The sequence below is a fragment of the Panthera tigris genome, chromosome E1, assembly GCF_018350195.1.
Source record: "Panthera tigris isolate Pti1 chromosome E1, P.tigris_Pti1_mat1.1, whole genome shotgun sequence".
Classification (NCBI taxonomy): Eukaryota; Metazoa; Chordata; class Mammalia; order Carnivora; family Felidae; genus Panthera; species Panthera tigris.
The window spans coordinates 25,620,219-25,634,262 of record NC_056673.1 but is presented as its reverse complement, the minus strand read 5'-3'; the positions used below and the strand labels follow the sequence as shown (position 1 = coordinate 25,634,262).

The 14,044-nt window shown below is 37.9% G+C and overlaps 1 protein-coding gene across 13 annotated transcripts in view; it reads right to left on the bottom strand.

Annotated features, from left to right (window-relative positions):
* BCAS3 (BCAS3 microtubule associated cell migration factor) overlaps positions 1-14,044 on the bottom strand; it is a 614,170-nt gene that overhangs the window by 323,912 nt on the left and 276,214 nt on the right. For all 13 annotated transcript variants that reach the window (XM_042966194.1, XM_042966193.1, XM_042966192.1 and 10 more), the window contains one exon: positions 2,254-2,404. In XM_042966194.1, coding sequence (XP_042822128.1) covers positions 2,254-2,404 — 151 coding nt within the window. The remainder of the gene's footprint in view (positions 1-2,253; positions 2,405-14,044) is intronic.

The following is a 14,044-nucleotide window of genomic DNA, read 5'->3' as shown; positions in this document are numbered from 1 at the left end:
TCTATAATATAAGGGAGCCTAATGTATGCAATCTAAAAATCTAAGAATTGTGACTAAGTTTTTAAAAAGAAAAGAAACAGAATTTATCCAAGTTCATAAAATATGGCAGTGGAGGGAGACACCAGATGATTAATAGTTTCTGTCCATCTAAGGGCAGAGAAATAGAGAGTAGCAAGAGAGAGTGTGAAAGAGTGTGAAAGACTTTCTCTTTTTATTGTGGAAAATTTCAAATACATACAAAAGTAGGCTCAGTTTCCACTCCTCCTCACAACTATGTTGAATTAAATTCTAATATAATAGGATTTCATGCATAGAACCTCAGTCACTGTCTTAGAAAAGCTTATTTGAAAAAGAGAGCTAATTCTTTACATTATAAAAATAGCATAGCTTGTAAGTTTTAAAAACAATAAACACCAGAAACAAAGCTAGAATTAAATTCAAGAATAACAATTTTGAGTATTCTTTCACTTGGATTCAGGAAACACACACAAAAACTCATAAGTACTATGCAGAATTGTACAATGCTCAGTTGAATCAAAAAGGTACAATTATGGATGACTTCTATAAGTAAAAAAAATAACTTTAAAATTATGATTCAAGATTTAGTCTAATTTTTATTTGATTCTACATCCCAGAAAAGTAAAAGAAAAAATGAATGAACAGTAAATAACCTCTTCATAACCTCTTTCCTAGTAATAGCTACTGTAATTTTAAATATTTTTATGCTTATTTATTTTTGAGAGAGAGAGAGAGCAAGTAAACAGGGGAGGGACAGAGAGAGAGGGAGACACAGAATCAGAAGCAGGCTCCAGGCTCTGAGCTGTCAGCACAGAGTCTGACGCGGGGTTCAAACTCACAAACAGCAAGATCATGACCTGAGCCGATGTCGGACACTTAACTGACTGAGCCACCCAAGCACCCTTTACTTATCTTATTTTAAAAAAAAGAAACTAAAAGAGGAAAGGGAAGCCAACATTCTATTTAAATCACTGAACATAGTTAAAAAGCTGAAATAAATTTTAAAAAAAAGGGATACAGGCCCAATGATCTATATCATAACATGCCTAATTTGGGACCTAAGTATATTTTTCCTTCCCCCTCCCCAAATATGCCACAAACTCCATTTTATTTCTGCCTTCAGCAATAAGATCACTTTGTATATGAATACCACCCCACCAGGTAGAGGGTCCATTTCTGCACTATGGTGAAATCTGGAGTTCAAAGGCCTTGTCCCTGAGCATGAGTATTTCTTCTCACAAAAGTGACTTCTATAAACACTTTACCATCCAGCACAAAAATATTAAGACCTATTGATATAGTAGCCAAATAATATAATCTATTTCTTTTGTTGGAAAGGCCCTGAGGATTGTTTGAAGCCAGGATTGGGTTTTCTCTGAGCTACCTGCAGACAAAATTTAAGACAGTTGTTTCATTTCAAATTAGATAACAATCTCAGGATTGCTTATTGATGAAACAGGTAATCTGCCTATAGATATATATTTTTCTGGTACAAATGGAATTTCAGAATCATTTTGCGACTGATCATCTAATGATATCTTAAATATAGTACTTTATTTTCAAGAACTCAAAGAAGTGAGTTTTATATTCCTAACCAGTAGTAATTAAAAATGTTTTTAAATAGCTAAAATAAGCACAGACACATCAAGTGAGTCATCAAATGTCTTTGTGGATGTTAATGACCAATCTTGAGTAAAGCCCAAATTTTAGGACTCTGGCTTTTGAAAACTACCCATAATATCACATTGTCGTAACAATAATGACAGATTATTATTTGTAAATTATACCACAATATAGGGTTTTTTTCCCTTTAAGTTTCAGAAACATGGTTGTCATCTAACAAAGTTCTTTCCTTAGTATTTGGGCCAGGTAAAATCTGGTGGTCATTATAAACACAGATTATGTCCACAAAAGCAAGAAACTGAAACTGTACTTTCAGACAAAGCCGCAAGGCAGCAAGTATGAGACTGAGTAGATGGGTCTGGTTTTTATTAGCCAGTACTAGTTTTCACAACTTGTCACTGCTTTGTCTTTGCTATGAATGTATGTGCACATGGTTGTATTTGAGGATGTTTGTACATGTTCTATACTTTGTACTTATTCTGCTGCCATTAAGTCTCACATGGGCTGGAAATGAAGAACGTACTCAAATGACCCAAAGAAAATGTGTTTTATTTTTATGTATCCAATCCTCTAAAGCAGCTATTTTAAAAAGTAGCAAGCCTAAGGCCTTACCCTGTTCGTTTGGTGATGGTCCCCAATGTCATTGGTTGCTTGATTTGTGCAAGAGGCATCAATACCATCAAGCTGGGGAGAGGAGAGAGCCGAGGGTTGCCAGGGTTGTTGTTGGCAAAATTATTGTAGGAGTCTTGGCTGTTTAGTTTCCCTACAAAAAGAAAAATAAAGAAAAGCATCACCAAGAGATGTTTCCTTCTCTCACGTGATTTGCACTCACTCCACTAACCATTTAAGAAAGTTATCAAAGGCAGAATTGATTCTAAAAGTATCATGGTTATATGGATGGGAAAAAACAAAGGATACTGGTAACACCAAGTGTGACTTGATTATAAACAGAGACTTTAGTCTTTGAGGATAGAGGAATGGAGGATACAGAAATGGATGGATGTTAAGTGGTTATACAAATAATTAGTATAAAATTTAATTATAATTTTATGATCTTATGAAGGAATATAGGATAGTAACAGAAAACAAAACAGGAAGATATAAGGTAGTCTAGAGGAGGCATGAAGCAATTCTCTAAACAAGCTGAAAGTAAGTGGGTAGAATATTCCAGCCACAGCAGCCTGTGAAAGCTGGGAGGGTGGAAGAAAGAGGAGTCATGAGATGAGTATCCACAGAGAATAGGAGACACAGGATGAGTAACGGAAGTCATAGGTAAAATCATCACCTTCTTCCCAATATCTACCACCCTCCATCATAAAGTTTAAAAACAAAAATCAACACATTTCCCTTTATTTTATGCTGGGCATTAATATAAAAAATAAAAAGAATAGTCATTATGGCTCACTAGTAACTAGGAAAAACAAACTCATCTGTGAAATAAAATCTGATCTGCAGAGGGAATAATTACTTTCAGCTCACTAGTAAGCCAAATTCCTCCTACATACTTATCTTTTCTCCCTCTCCATGGTATTTTCCAGAATGTCCTATAAATGAAATCAGAGTATGGGGCTTATGGGGTCCAGCTTCTTTCATTTGCCAATAAGCATCTGAGATTCACCCACTCTATATTTTCCTGAAAGTATCAACAGATCTTTCCCTCTCCTCCCCCGCTTTTTTTTAAGTGGGCTTCATTCCCAGCACAGAGCCCAATGTGGAGCTTGAACTGACAACGCTGAGATCAAGAGTCAGATGCTTAATCAACTAAGCCACTCAGGTCACCCCAGATCTTTCCTTTTATTCTTGAGTATGATGGAATTATATGGAATACTTCAGTTTGTTTATCTAGTCACTGCTTTTGGCTATTAGGTTTCCAGCTTTTGGCTATTAATGAATAAAGGTGCTATAAACATTTATGTACAGGTTTTGTATGAATATAAGCTTCCTTTTTTGGATAAATAATCTAAGAATGGAATTGCTGGTCATAGTAAATGAATGCATGCATGGACATAATAATGGTATGTTTTAAGATTATAAGAAAATGCCAGTTTGACAAAGTACCTGAACCATTTCTTATTCTCACCAGTAAAGTATCATAGTTCCAGATCTTCCATATCCACACCAGCATTTAGTATTGTCATTCTTTTTGATTTTAGCTATTCTGGCCTTTCTTTGGATTTCTCTAATGCATAATACAATGTAGTACTTTTTTGTTCATATACTTGTCATCCATATTTCTTTTTTGATAAAGTATCTGCTCAAATCTTGTGCCCATTTTAAAAACTGAGTCAATATTTATGCTGAGATATAATTCATATATTGTGAAAATCACTCTTAAAATGCACACTTCTGTGGTGTTTAGTATATTCTACAGTGTAGCACAACCATGACCACTATCAAATTTCAGAATATTTTCATCACCCAAAAAGAAAGCCCATACCCATTGGCAATCACTCCTCCTTTGTCCCACCTCTCAGCCTTTGACAACCAGGAACCTCCTTTTTGATTCTATGGCTTTGCCTATTCTGGATGCCTCATAAATGGAATCATATACAATGTGGCCTTTTATGACTTAGTATCTTTTCAAGGTTCATCCATGTTGTGCCACATGTCAGTAGTTCATTATTTTTTATAACCAAATAGCATTCCATTGCATGGATGTACCACATTTTACTTATCCATTTATGTGTTCTCAAGTTTTCTTGGGTATACACACCTAGGAGTGGAACATTTCAGTCTGTATTTAACATTTTGACGAACTGCCAACCTGTGGCTGCACCAATGTATAAGGGCTCCAACTTCTCCACATCTTCAAAAAAACTGTTATTGTCTACCTCTTATTTTCGCCATCCTAAATTTTTTTAATGTTTATTTATTTTTGAGAGACAGGGAGAGGCAGAGGGCAAGCAGGGGAGGGGCAGAGAGCGAGAGGGAGACACGGAATCTGAAGCAGGATCCAGGTTCTGAGCTATCACCACAGAGCCCGATGCGGGACTTGAACTCATGAACTGTGACAGTATAACCTGACCTGAAGTCAGATGCTCAACCGACTGAGCCACCCAGGCACCCTGTTTTAGCCATCCTAGTGGGTATGAAGTGGTGTCTTATGTGGTTTTGATTTGCATTTCCCTAATTACTAGGGATGTTAAACATCTTTTTCATGTGCAGTTTGGTAATTCGTATATCTTCTTTGGAGAAATGTCTAATCTGAAATATTTGCCCATTTAAAAACTGGATTGTCTGGGGCTCCTGGGTGGCTCATTTCGTTGAGCGTCCGACTTCGGCTCAGGTCATGATCTCACGGTTCATAAGTTCGAGCCCCATGTCATGCTCTGTGCTGACAGCTCTGAGCCTGGAGCCAGCTTTGGATTCTGTGTCTCCCTCTCTTTCTGCCCCTCGACCACTCGTGCTATGTCTCTCTCTCTCTTTCTGTCTCAAAAATAAACATTTTTAGAAAATTGAAAGTAAATAAAATAAAAATTGGATTGTCTTTTTACTGTTCAGTCATAAGTTAATCATACTCTCTGGATACAAGCCCCTGGTCAAATATATTATTTATAAATATATTTGTCCCATTACATGTGTTGTCTTCTCACCTTCTTCATGATGTTCTTTGAAGTATAGAAGTTTTTAATTTTGATAAAGTCTACTGTATCCATTTTTTCTTTAGTTGCTTATACTTTTATTGTCATATCTAAGAAACCATTGCCAAATCCAGGGACACAAAGATTTATGCCTATATTTTCTTCTAAGAGTTTTATATTTTCAGTTCTGACATTTAGGTCTTGGATCTATCTTGAATCAATTGTTATAAATGGTGTGAAGTAGGGGTTCAATATCATTACTGTGAATTTTGGATATCCACTTGTTCCAGTCTTTCCACTGAAAAGACTCTTCTTTCCCACATCAACAGATTGTCCTGGCACTCTTGTTGAAAATCAAAAGACTACAAATGTAAGGAATTATTTATAGATCTTACTCTCAAATTTTAAAAGATCTTTATATATTCTGGACATAAGCCTTTTGTAAATTTTCAAATATGTTCTACCACCCTGTAACTTGTCTTCTTACAGATCTTTCAATAAGCAAAAGATTTTTTCCCATAAAGTCCACCTCATGAATTTGTTTAGTATATGTGGTGTTGAATTGATGAACTGTTTGCCTAACCTAAGGTCAAAAAATTCAATCTAAAAAATTTTAAGTCTTGTATTTTATCTTCATATATACAATTTATATCATTTGTTACATGATACAGTTAATTTTTTAAGGTATGAAATGTGATTTTTTAAAAAAATAACAATGAAATGAAATGAAACAAATGAAAGCAAATAAAACAAAATCTCCAAAGTTTAAGTGAAGTTTATAGCAACTTTACATATTAGGATTTTTTTTGTTTATTTTTTAATCAGTGCCCTGATATTAATGATAAAAATTTTATGATATTACCGATATAAAATATTACTGATAATGTCTATTACTCCAGTATTATGATAACTGAAGCCTGAGACAAGGCAGGATCCATGATCTCTGTAATTTTTTGATATATTCACCAAATGACAAATTTGAGCTAAATTTTGGTGAGCTGAAGTGGTATGCCAATTTGGATTGCTTTCTTTTTTTTTTTTAATATGAAATTTATTGTCAAATTGGTTTCCGTACAACAAACACCCAGTACACATCCCAACAGGTGCCCTCCTCAATGCCCATCACCCACCCTCCCCTCCCTTCCACCCCCCCATCAACCCTCATTTTATTCTCAGTTTTTAAGAGTCTCTTATGGTTTGGCTCCCTCCCTCTCTAACTTCTTTTTTTTCTTCCCCTCCCCCATGGTCTTCTGTTAAGTTTCTCAGGATTGTTTTCTTAACACAAAAAGAAATCGTATTAGAATTACTGAAAAGAAAGAGAACAGTATATCAAAAGGGAACATACTATATTCTGGAACAGAAGCACCCACTTGGACATTTATTATTTCTATATTATTTGGTGTCACCACCTTGTGGCCTACAGCTACAAAATTCAAATTAGTTACAGATCTCACAGAGAGGAGGCTATGAAATACAAAGACAGAAATTGCTATTATGTTATCAAAATTCTCTTCAGATACAAGCCACATGGGATTAGACATTTTAGAATATTTTACGTGTTTTTCTGAATGTCCATGTTTTGAAATGCTGTCATATTGGGAATTAGGTTCCTAAACAACTCATAACTTCTAAAATAGACATTACACAAACATCTACCCAAATGCACACAGAATTCACTAAAAATGTGCTTTTATTTTCAAAATTCTTAGCACCCCTGTTCAGTCACCTTTTTCCAAGGAAAAATGATTGTGAAGCACCTCTGTCCCAGTAAATAATGGTTTTTCAGAGGGACTAAAGATAGAAAAAAAATAGAGAAAAATAATATTGAATTTCATTTCTTTTAGTCAGTGGTTTCATGTCACTGTATTCAACAAAACCTGCTGCTTCCATCAACACGTTGTCATTTATTTGCAAAGATGCCAGCTAGGATTCTGATTGGAACTGCAATGAGTCTGTAGATCAGCTGAGGAACTACTGCCATCTTACCAAGCCAAGAATATGAGATGTCTTTTCATTTATTTAAGTATTCTTTAATTTCTTTGAACATTATTTTGTAGATTTCAGGGTACAGGTTTTATACTTCTTTGGTTAAATTTAGTCCTATTTTATTCTTTTGGATGCAACTTGTAAAAAGAATTGTTTTTAATTTCACTTTTCAGACTGTTAATTGCCAATGTAGAAAAATACAATTAATTATTGTACATTGATCTTATATCCTATAATCTTTGCTGAACTTGTTTATCTCAGTGGAGATATTTCTTTCTTGTGGATTCCTTAGTATTTTCTACATACATGATCATGTCATCCTCAAAGAAGAAAGTTTTACTTCTTCCTTTCCAGTCCAGATGACTTCTATTTATTTTATTGCCTAAAAGCCTTGGTTACAACTGCCAGTACAATATTGAACAGAAGTGGCAAGAACAGACTATGATTCATTTTAAGTTATTTTTTGTATATGGACTGAGGTGTGAGTTGAGGTTGTGCTCATGCTTTGAAAGTGGATATCAACTTGTTTCATCACCATTAGAAAGATGATCCTTTCTCCATTAAATTGCCTTTTCATCTTTGTCAAAAATCAAATGACCATACACGTGTGCATCTATTTCTAGATTTTGTTCCATTGATCCATGTGTCTATCCTTTCACTAATACTACATTTTCTTGATTACTGTAGTTTTTTTTTTAAGACAGAGAGAGCGCACGTGTGAGCCTGTATGAGTGGAAAGAGGGGCAAAGAGAGAGGAGAGACAGAATCCCAAGCAGTCTCTGTGCTGTCAGAGCAGAGCCACAGGGCTCGATCTCACAAACCGTGAGATCATGACCTGAGCCAAAATCAAGAGTCGGACACTCAAGTCACTGAGTGACCCAGGTACCCTGTTGATTACTGTAGTTTCATAGTGATCCATGTACTTACACAGAAACTTTACAGAAAATTTTCCACACTTCCCATGTTATAAAAACGAGTCCAGTGTCTATAACTCAACAACTCTTCCATACAGAAAACATCTTATTGACCCAATGTTATTTTCAAATAATTGTTCTTAACTTATAAAAGTTATCTGCCCCAGTTCAATGGTTAACAATAAATATTGTATTTTATAAATAACAGCAAACAGTAAGCATGTATTTTTTTTTTTTACTAATTTGTAAGTGGAGTGTTAAAGTCCCCTGCAATTACCACATTCTTTTTTTTTTTTTTTTTTTTTTTAAATTTTTTTTTTCAACGTTTTTTATTTATTTTTGGGACAGAGAGAGACAGAGCATGAACGGGGGAGGGGCAGAGAGAGAGGGAGACACAGAATCTGAAACAGGCTCCAGGCTCCGAGCCATCAGCCCAGAGCCCGACGCGGGGCTCGAACTCACGGACCGCGAGATCGTGACCTGGCTGAAGTCGGACGCTTAACCGACTGCGCCACCCAGGCGCCCCAACCACATTCTTATCAATAAGGTTGCTTACGTTTGTGAGTAATTGTTTTATATATTTGGGGGCTCCTGTATTCGGCACATAGGCATTTATAATTGTTAGCTCTTCCTGATGGATAGACCCTGTGATTATTATATAATGCCCTTCTTCATCCCTTGTTACAGCCTTTAATTTAAAGTCTAGTTTGTCTGATATAAGTATGGCTACTCCAGCTTTCTTTTGACTTCCAGTGGCATGATACATAGTTCTCCATCCCCTCACTCTCGATCTGAAGGTGTCCTCAGGTCTAAAATGAGTCTCTTGTAGACAGCAAATAGATGGGTCTTGTTTTTTTATCCATTCTGATACCCTATGTCTTTTGGTTGGTGCATTTAGTGCATTTACATTCAGTGTCATTATAGAAAGATACGGGTTTAGAGTCATTGTGATGTCTGTAGGTTTCATGCTTGTAGCGATGTCTCTGGTACTTTGTCTCACAGGATCCCCCTTAGGATCTCTTGTAGGGCTGGTTTAGTGGTGACGAATTCCTTCAGTTTTTGTTTGTTTGGGAAGACCTTTATCTCTCCTTCTATTCTAAATGACAGACTTGCTGGATAAAGGATTCTCGGCTGCATATTTTTTTTTCTGTTCATCACATTGAAGATCTCCTGCCATTCCTTTCTGGCCTGCCAAGTTTCAGTAGACAGATCGGTCACGAGTCTTATAGGTCTCCCTTTATATGTTAGAGCACGTTTATCTCTAGCTGCTTTCAGAATTTTCTCTTTATCCTTGTATTTTGCCAGTTTCACTATGATATGTCGTGCAGAAGATCAATTCAAGTTACGTCTGAAGGGAGTTCTCTGTGCCTCTTGGATTTCAATGCCTTTTTCCTTCCCCAGATCCGGGAAGTTCTCAGCTATTATTTCTTCAAGTACACCTTCAGCACCTTTCCCTCTCTCTTCCTCCTCTGGAATACCAATTATGTGTATATTATTTCTCTTTAGTGCATCACTTAGTTCTCTAATTTTCCCCTCATACTCCTGGATTTTTTTTATCTTTTTCTCAGCTTCTTCTTTTTCCATAATTTTATCTTCTAGTTCACCTATTCTCTCCTCTGCCTCTGAAATCCGAGCCGTAGTTGTCTCCAGTTTATTTTGCAACTCGTTGATAGCATTTTTTAGCTCCTCCTGGCTGTTCCTTAGTCCCTTGATCTCTGTAGCAAGAGATTCTCTACTGTCCTTTATACTGTTTTCAAGCCCAGCGATTAATTTTATGACTATTATTCTAAATTCACTTTCTGTTATATTGTTTAAATCATTTTTGATCAGTTCATTAGCCGTTGTCATTTCCTGGACGTTTTTCTGAGGGGAATTCTTCCACTTCGTCATTTTGGATAGTCCCTGGAGTGGTGCGGGACTGAGGGGCACTTCCCCTGTGCTGTCTTGAATAACTTGCGTTGGTGGGCGGGGCCGCAGTCAGACCTGATGTCTGCCCCCAGCCCACCTCTGGGACCACAGTCAGTCTGGTGTGTGCCTTCTCTTCCCGTTTCCTAGGGGCGGGATTCACTGTGGGGTGGCGTGGCCCGTCTGGGCTACTTGCACACTGCCAGGCTTGTGGTGCTGGGGATCTGGCATATTAGCTGGGATGGATCAGCAAGGTGCACAAGGGCGGGAGGGGCAGGCTCAGCTGGCTTTTCCTTCAGAGATCCGCTTCGGGAGGGGCCCTGCGGCACCAGGAGGGAGTCAGACCCGCCAGAGGGACGGATCTTTAGAAGCACAGTGTTGGGTGTCTGCGCATTGCAAGCAAGTTCCCTGGCAGAAACTGGTTCCCTTTGGGATTTTGGCTGGGGGATGGGCGAGGGAGATGGCGCTGGCGAGTGCCTTTGTTCCCCGACATGCTGAGCTCTGTTGTCCGGGGCTCAACAACTCTCCTTCCTGTTGTCCTCCAGCCCTCCCGTTCTCCAAGCAGAGCTGTTAGCTTATAACCTTCCAGATGTCAAGTCCCGCTTGCTGTTGGAACACACTCATCCGGCCCTTCCGCTTTTGCAAGCCAGACTCGGGGGCTAAGCTTGGCCGGTGGGCCGCCCCTCAGCCCCAGCTCCCTCCCGCCAGTCCGTGGAGCATGCACCACCTCTCTGCCCTTCCTACCCTCTTCCGTGGGCCTCTCGTCTGCGCTTGGCTCTGGAGACTCCGTTCTGCTAGTCTTCTGGTGGTTTTCTGGGTTATTTAGGCAGGTGTAGGTGGAATCTAAGTGATCAGCAGGACGCGCGGTGAGCCCAGCGTCCTCCTACGCCGCCATCTTCCCAGGATCTCTCTTTTTTTTACTAATTTGAATAAGACAAATTTATATAAAAAAGCAAACAATCCCCCCAAGAGATCAGAATGAATATCTTATTTCTAAATGACATCCTGAAAGACATTATTTTTTTTAGTTTGTATTTAAATTTCAGTTAGTTAACATATAGCTTAATAGTTTCAGGTGTACAATATAGCAATTCAACACTTCCATACATCACTCAGTGCTCATCACAAGTACACTCCTTAATCCCCAACACCTATTTAACCTATTCCCCCGCCCACCTCCCCTCTGATAACTACCAGTTTGTTCTCTATAGTTAAGAGTCTGTTTCTTGGTTTCTCTCTCTCTCTTTCCCCTCCTCTTTTATTTGTTTTGTTTCCTAAATTCCACATATGAGTGAAATCATATGGTATTTGTCTTTCTCTGCCTGAATTATTTCACTTAGCATAATACTCTCTACCTCCAGGCACATCTTCGCAAATGGCAAGATTTCATTCTTTTTAATGCCTGAGTAATATCCCATTGTGTATATATACCACATTTTCTTTACCCATTCATCAGTTGATGGACATTTGGGCTATTTCCATAATTTGGCTACCGTAGATAATCACTGCTATAAACACTGGGGTGCATGTATCCTTTCATATCTGTATTTTTGTATTCTTTAGGTAAATACCTACTAGTGCAATTGCTGGGTTGTAGGGTAGTTCTACAACTTTTAGTTTTAACTTTTTGAGGAACTGCCACACTGTTTTCCAGAGTGGCAGCACCAGTTTGCATTCCCACCAACAGTGTAAGGGGATTCCCCTTTCACCACATCCTCGCCAACACCTGTTGTTTCTTGTGGTGTTGATTTTAGCCATTCTGACAGTTGTGAGGTGATGTCTTATTGTAGTTTTGATTTGCATTTCCTTGATGATAAGTGATGCTGAGCATCTTTTCATGTGTCTTTCAGCTGTCTGTATGTCTTCTTTGGAAAAATGTCTATTCATATCTTGTGCCCATTTTTTTTAAGTTTATTGATTTATTTTGAGAGAGAATGAGCACAAGAGAATCACAGGCAGGCTCCACAGTGTCAGTGTATAGCCCGATGGCTCACAAACCATGAGACCATGACCTGAGCCGAAGCCAGACACTTAACTGACTAAACCACCCAGGCGTTCCTCTTTTGCCCACTTTCTATTGGATTATTCACTTTTGGGGTGTTGAGTTTTATAAATTGTTTATATATTTTGGATACTAACCCTTTATTGGATACGTCATTTGCAAATATCTTCTCCCATTCTAAGGCTGACTTTTAGTTTTGTTGATCATTTCCTTCATTGTGCAGATGGTTTTTATTTTGATGTAGTGCCAATAATTTATTTTTGCTTTTGTTTCCCTTGCCTCAGGAGACATATCTAGAAAGAAGTTGCAATGGCTGATGTCAAAGAATTTACTGCCTGTGTTCTCTCAAAGACATTCACTCTTAAAACAGCATGGATTCAATACAGAGGGAGAACTATCGCACCATAATTAATGGTAGCTTCAGAGTTAGTGGAATGGTAAGAAGCTCTTTTTAAAAAATCATTACAAGCAGCACCTGGGTGGCTCAGTCGGTTAAGTACCTGACTGCAGCCCAGGTCATGATCTCATGGTTCGTGGGTTTGAGCCCTGCGTCTACTCTGTGCTGACAGCTCAGAGCCTGGAGACTGCTTTGGATTCTGTGTGTCTCTCTCTGCCCCTTCCCTGCTCACATTCTGTCTCTCTCTCTCTCAAAAATAAACATTTAAAAAATGTAAAAAAAAATCATTACAAAATGAAGGTATCTTCAGAATTAGCATAATGGCTTAACCAAATGGGACTTGTTTTTTGGGGCACAAACCTATGGAATAATCAAGTTAAATACTGATGTCTCTTCAGCAATGTAAGAAATTCTTATTGAGGAGGGCACCTTTTGGGATGAGCACTAGGTGTTGTATGCAAACCAATTTGACAATAAATTTGATATTAAAAAAAAAAAAGCTTCTCTTTCTGTGCTCACACAATGGGCAGCAAAAAAAAAAAAAAAAAAAGAAGAAAAGAAAAGAAATTCACACAAATTTTTATCTATCTCCTCAATTTCTGAATACAACATTTAATATCTGTAGAGGAATAACAGAAAACTTTTTTATACCAGTTAAGAAATGGGCAGAAGACATGAAACAGACTTTCTTCCAAAGACATACAGATGGCTAACAGACACATGAAAAAATGCTCAACATCACTCATCATCAGGGAAATACAAATCAAAACCATGATGAGATACCACCTCACACCTATCAGAATGGCTAAAATTGACAACACAGGAAACAACAGATGTTGGCAAGAATGTGGATGAAGGGGAAACCTCTTACACTGCTGGTGGGAATGCAAATTGGTGCAGCCACTCTGGAAAACAGTGTGGAGGTTCCTCAAAAAATTAAAAATAGAATTGCTATGATCCAGCAATTACACTAATAGGTATTTACCCAAAGAATGCAAAAATAGAGATTTGAAGGGGCACATGCACCCTGATGTATACAGCACCATTATCAACAATAGCTAAACTATGGAGAGCCCCAAATGTCCATCAACTGATGAATGGCTAAAGAAGATGTGGTATATATACACAATGGAATATTACTCAGCCATCAGAAAGAATGAAATCTTGTCATTTGCAATGATGTGGATGGAGCCAGAGTGTATTATGCTAAGCAAAGTAAGTCAGAGAAAGATAAATGCCATATGATTTCACTCGTATGTGGAATTTAAGAAACAAAATAGATGAAGATAGGGGAAGGGGGAAAAAGAGAGAGAGAAGCAAACCATAAGAGACTCTTTTTTTTTCTATGTCTTTTTTTTTAATATGAAATTTATTGTCAAATTGGTTTCCATACAACACCCAGTGCTCATCCCAACAGGTGCCCTCCTCAATGCCCATCACCCACTTTCCCCTCCCTCCCACCCCCCATCAACCCTCATTTTACTCTCAGTTTTTAAAAGTCTCTTATGGTTTGGCTCCCTCACTCTCTAACTTTTTTTTTCCTTCCCCTCCCCCATGGTCTTCTGTTAAGTTTCTCAGGATCCACATAAGAGTGAAAATATATGGTATCTGTCTTTCT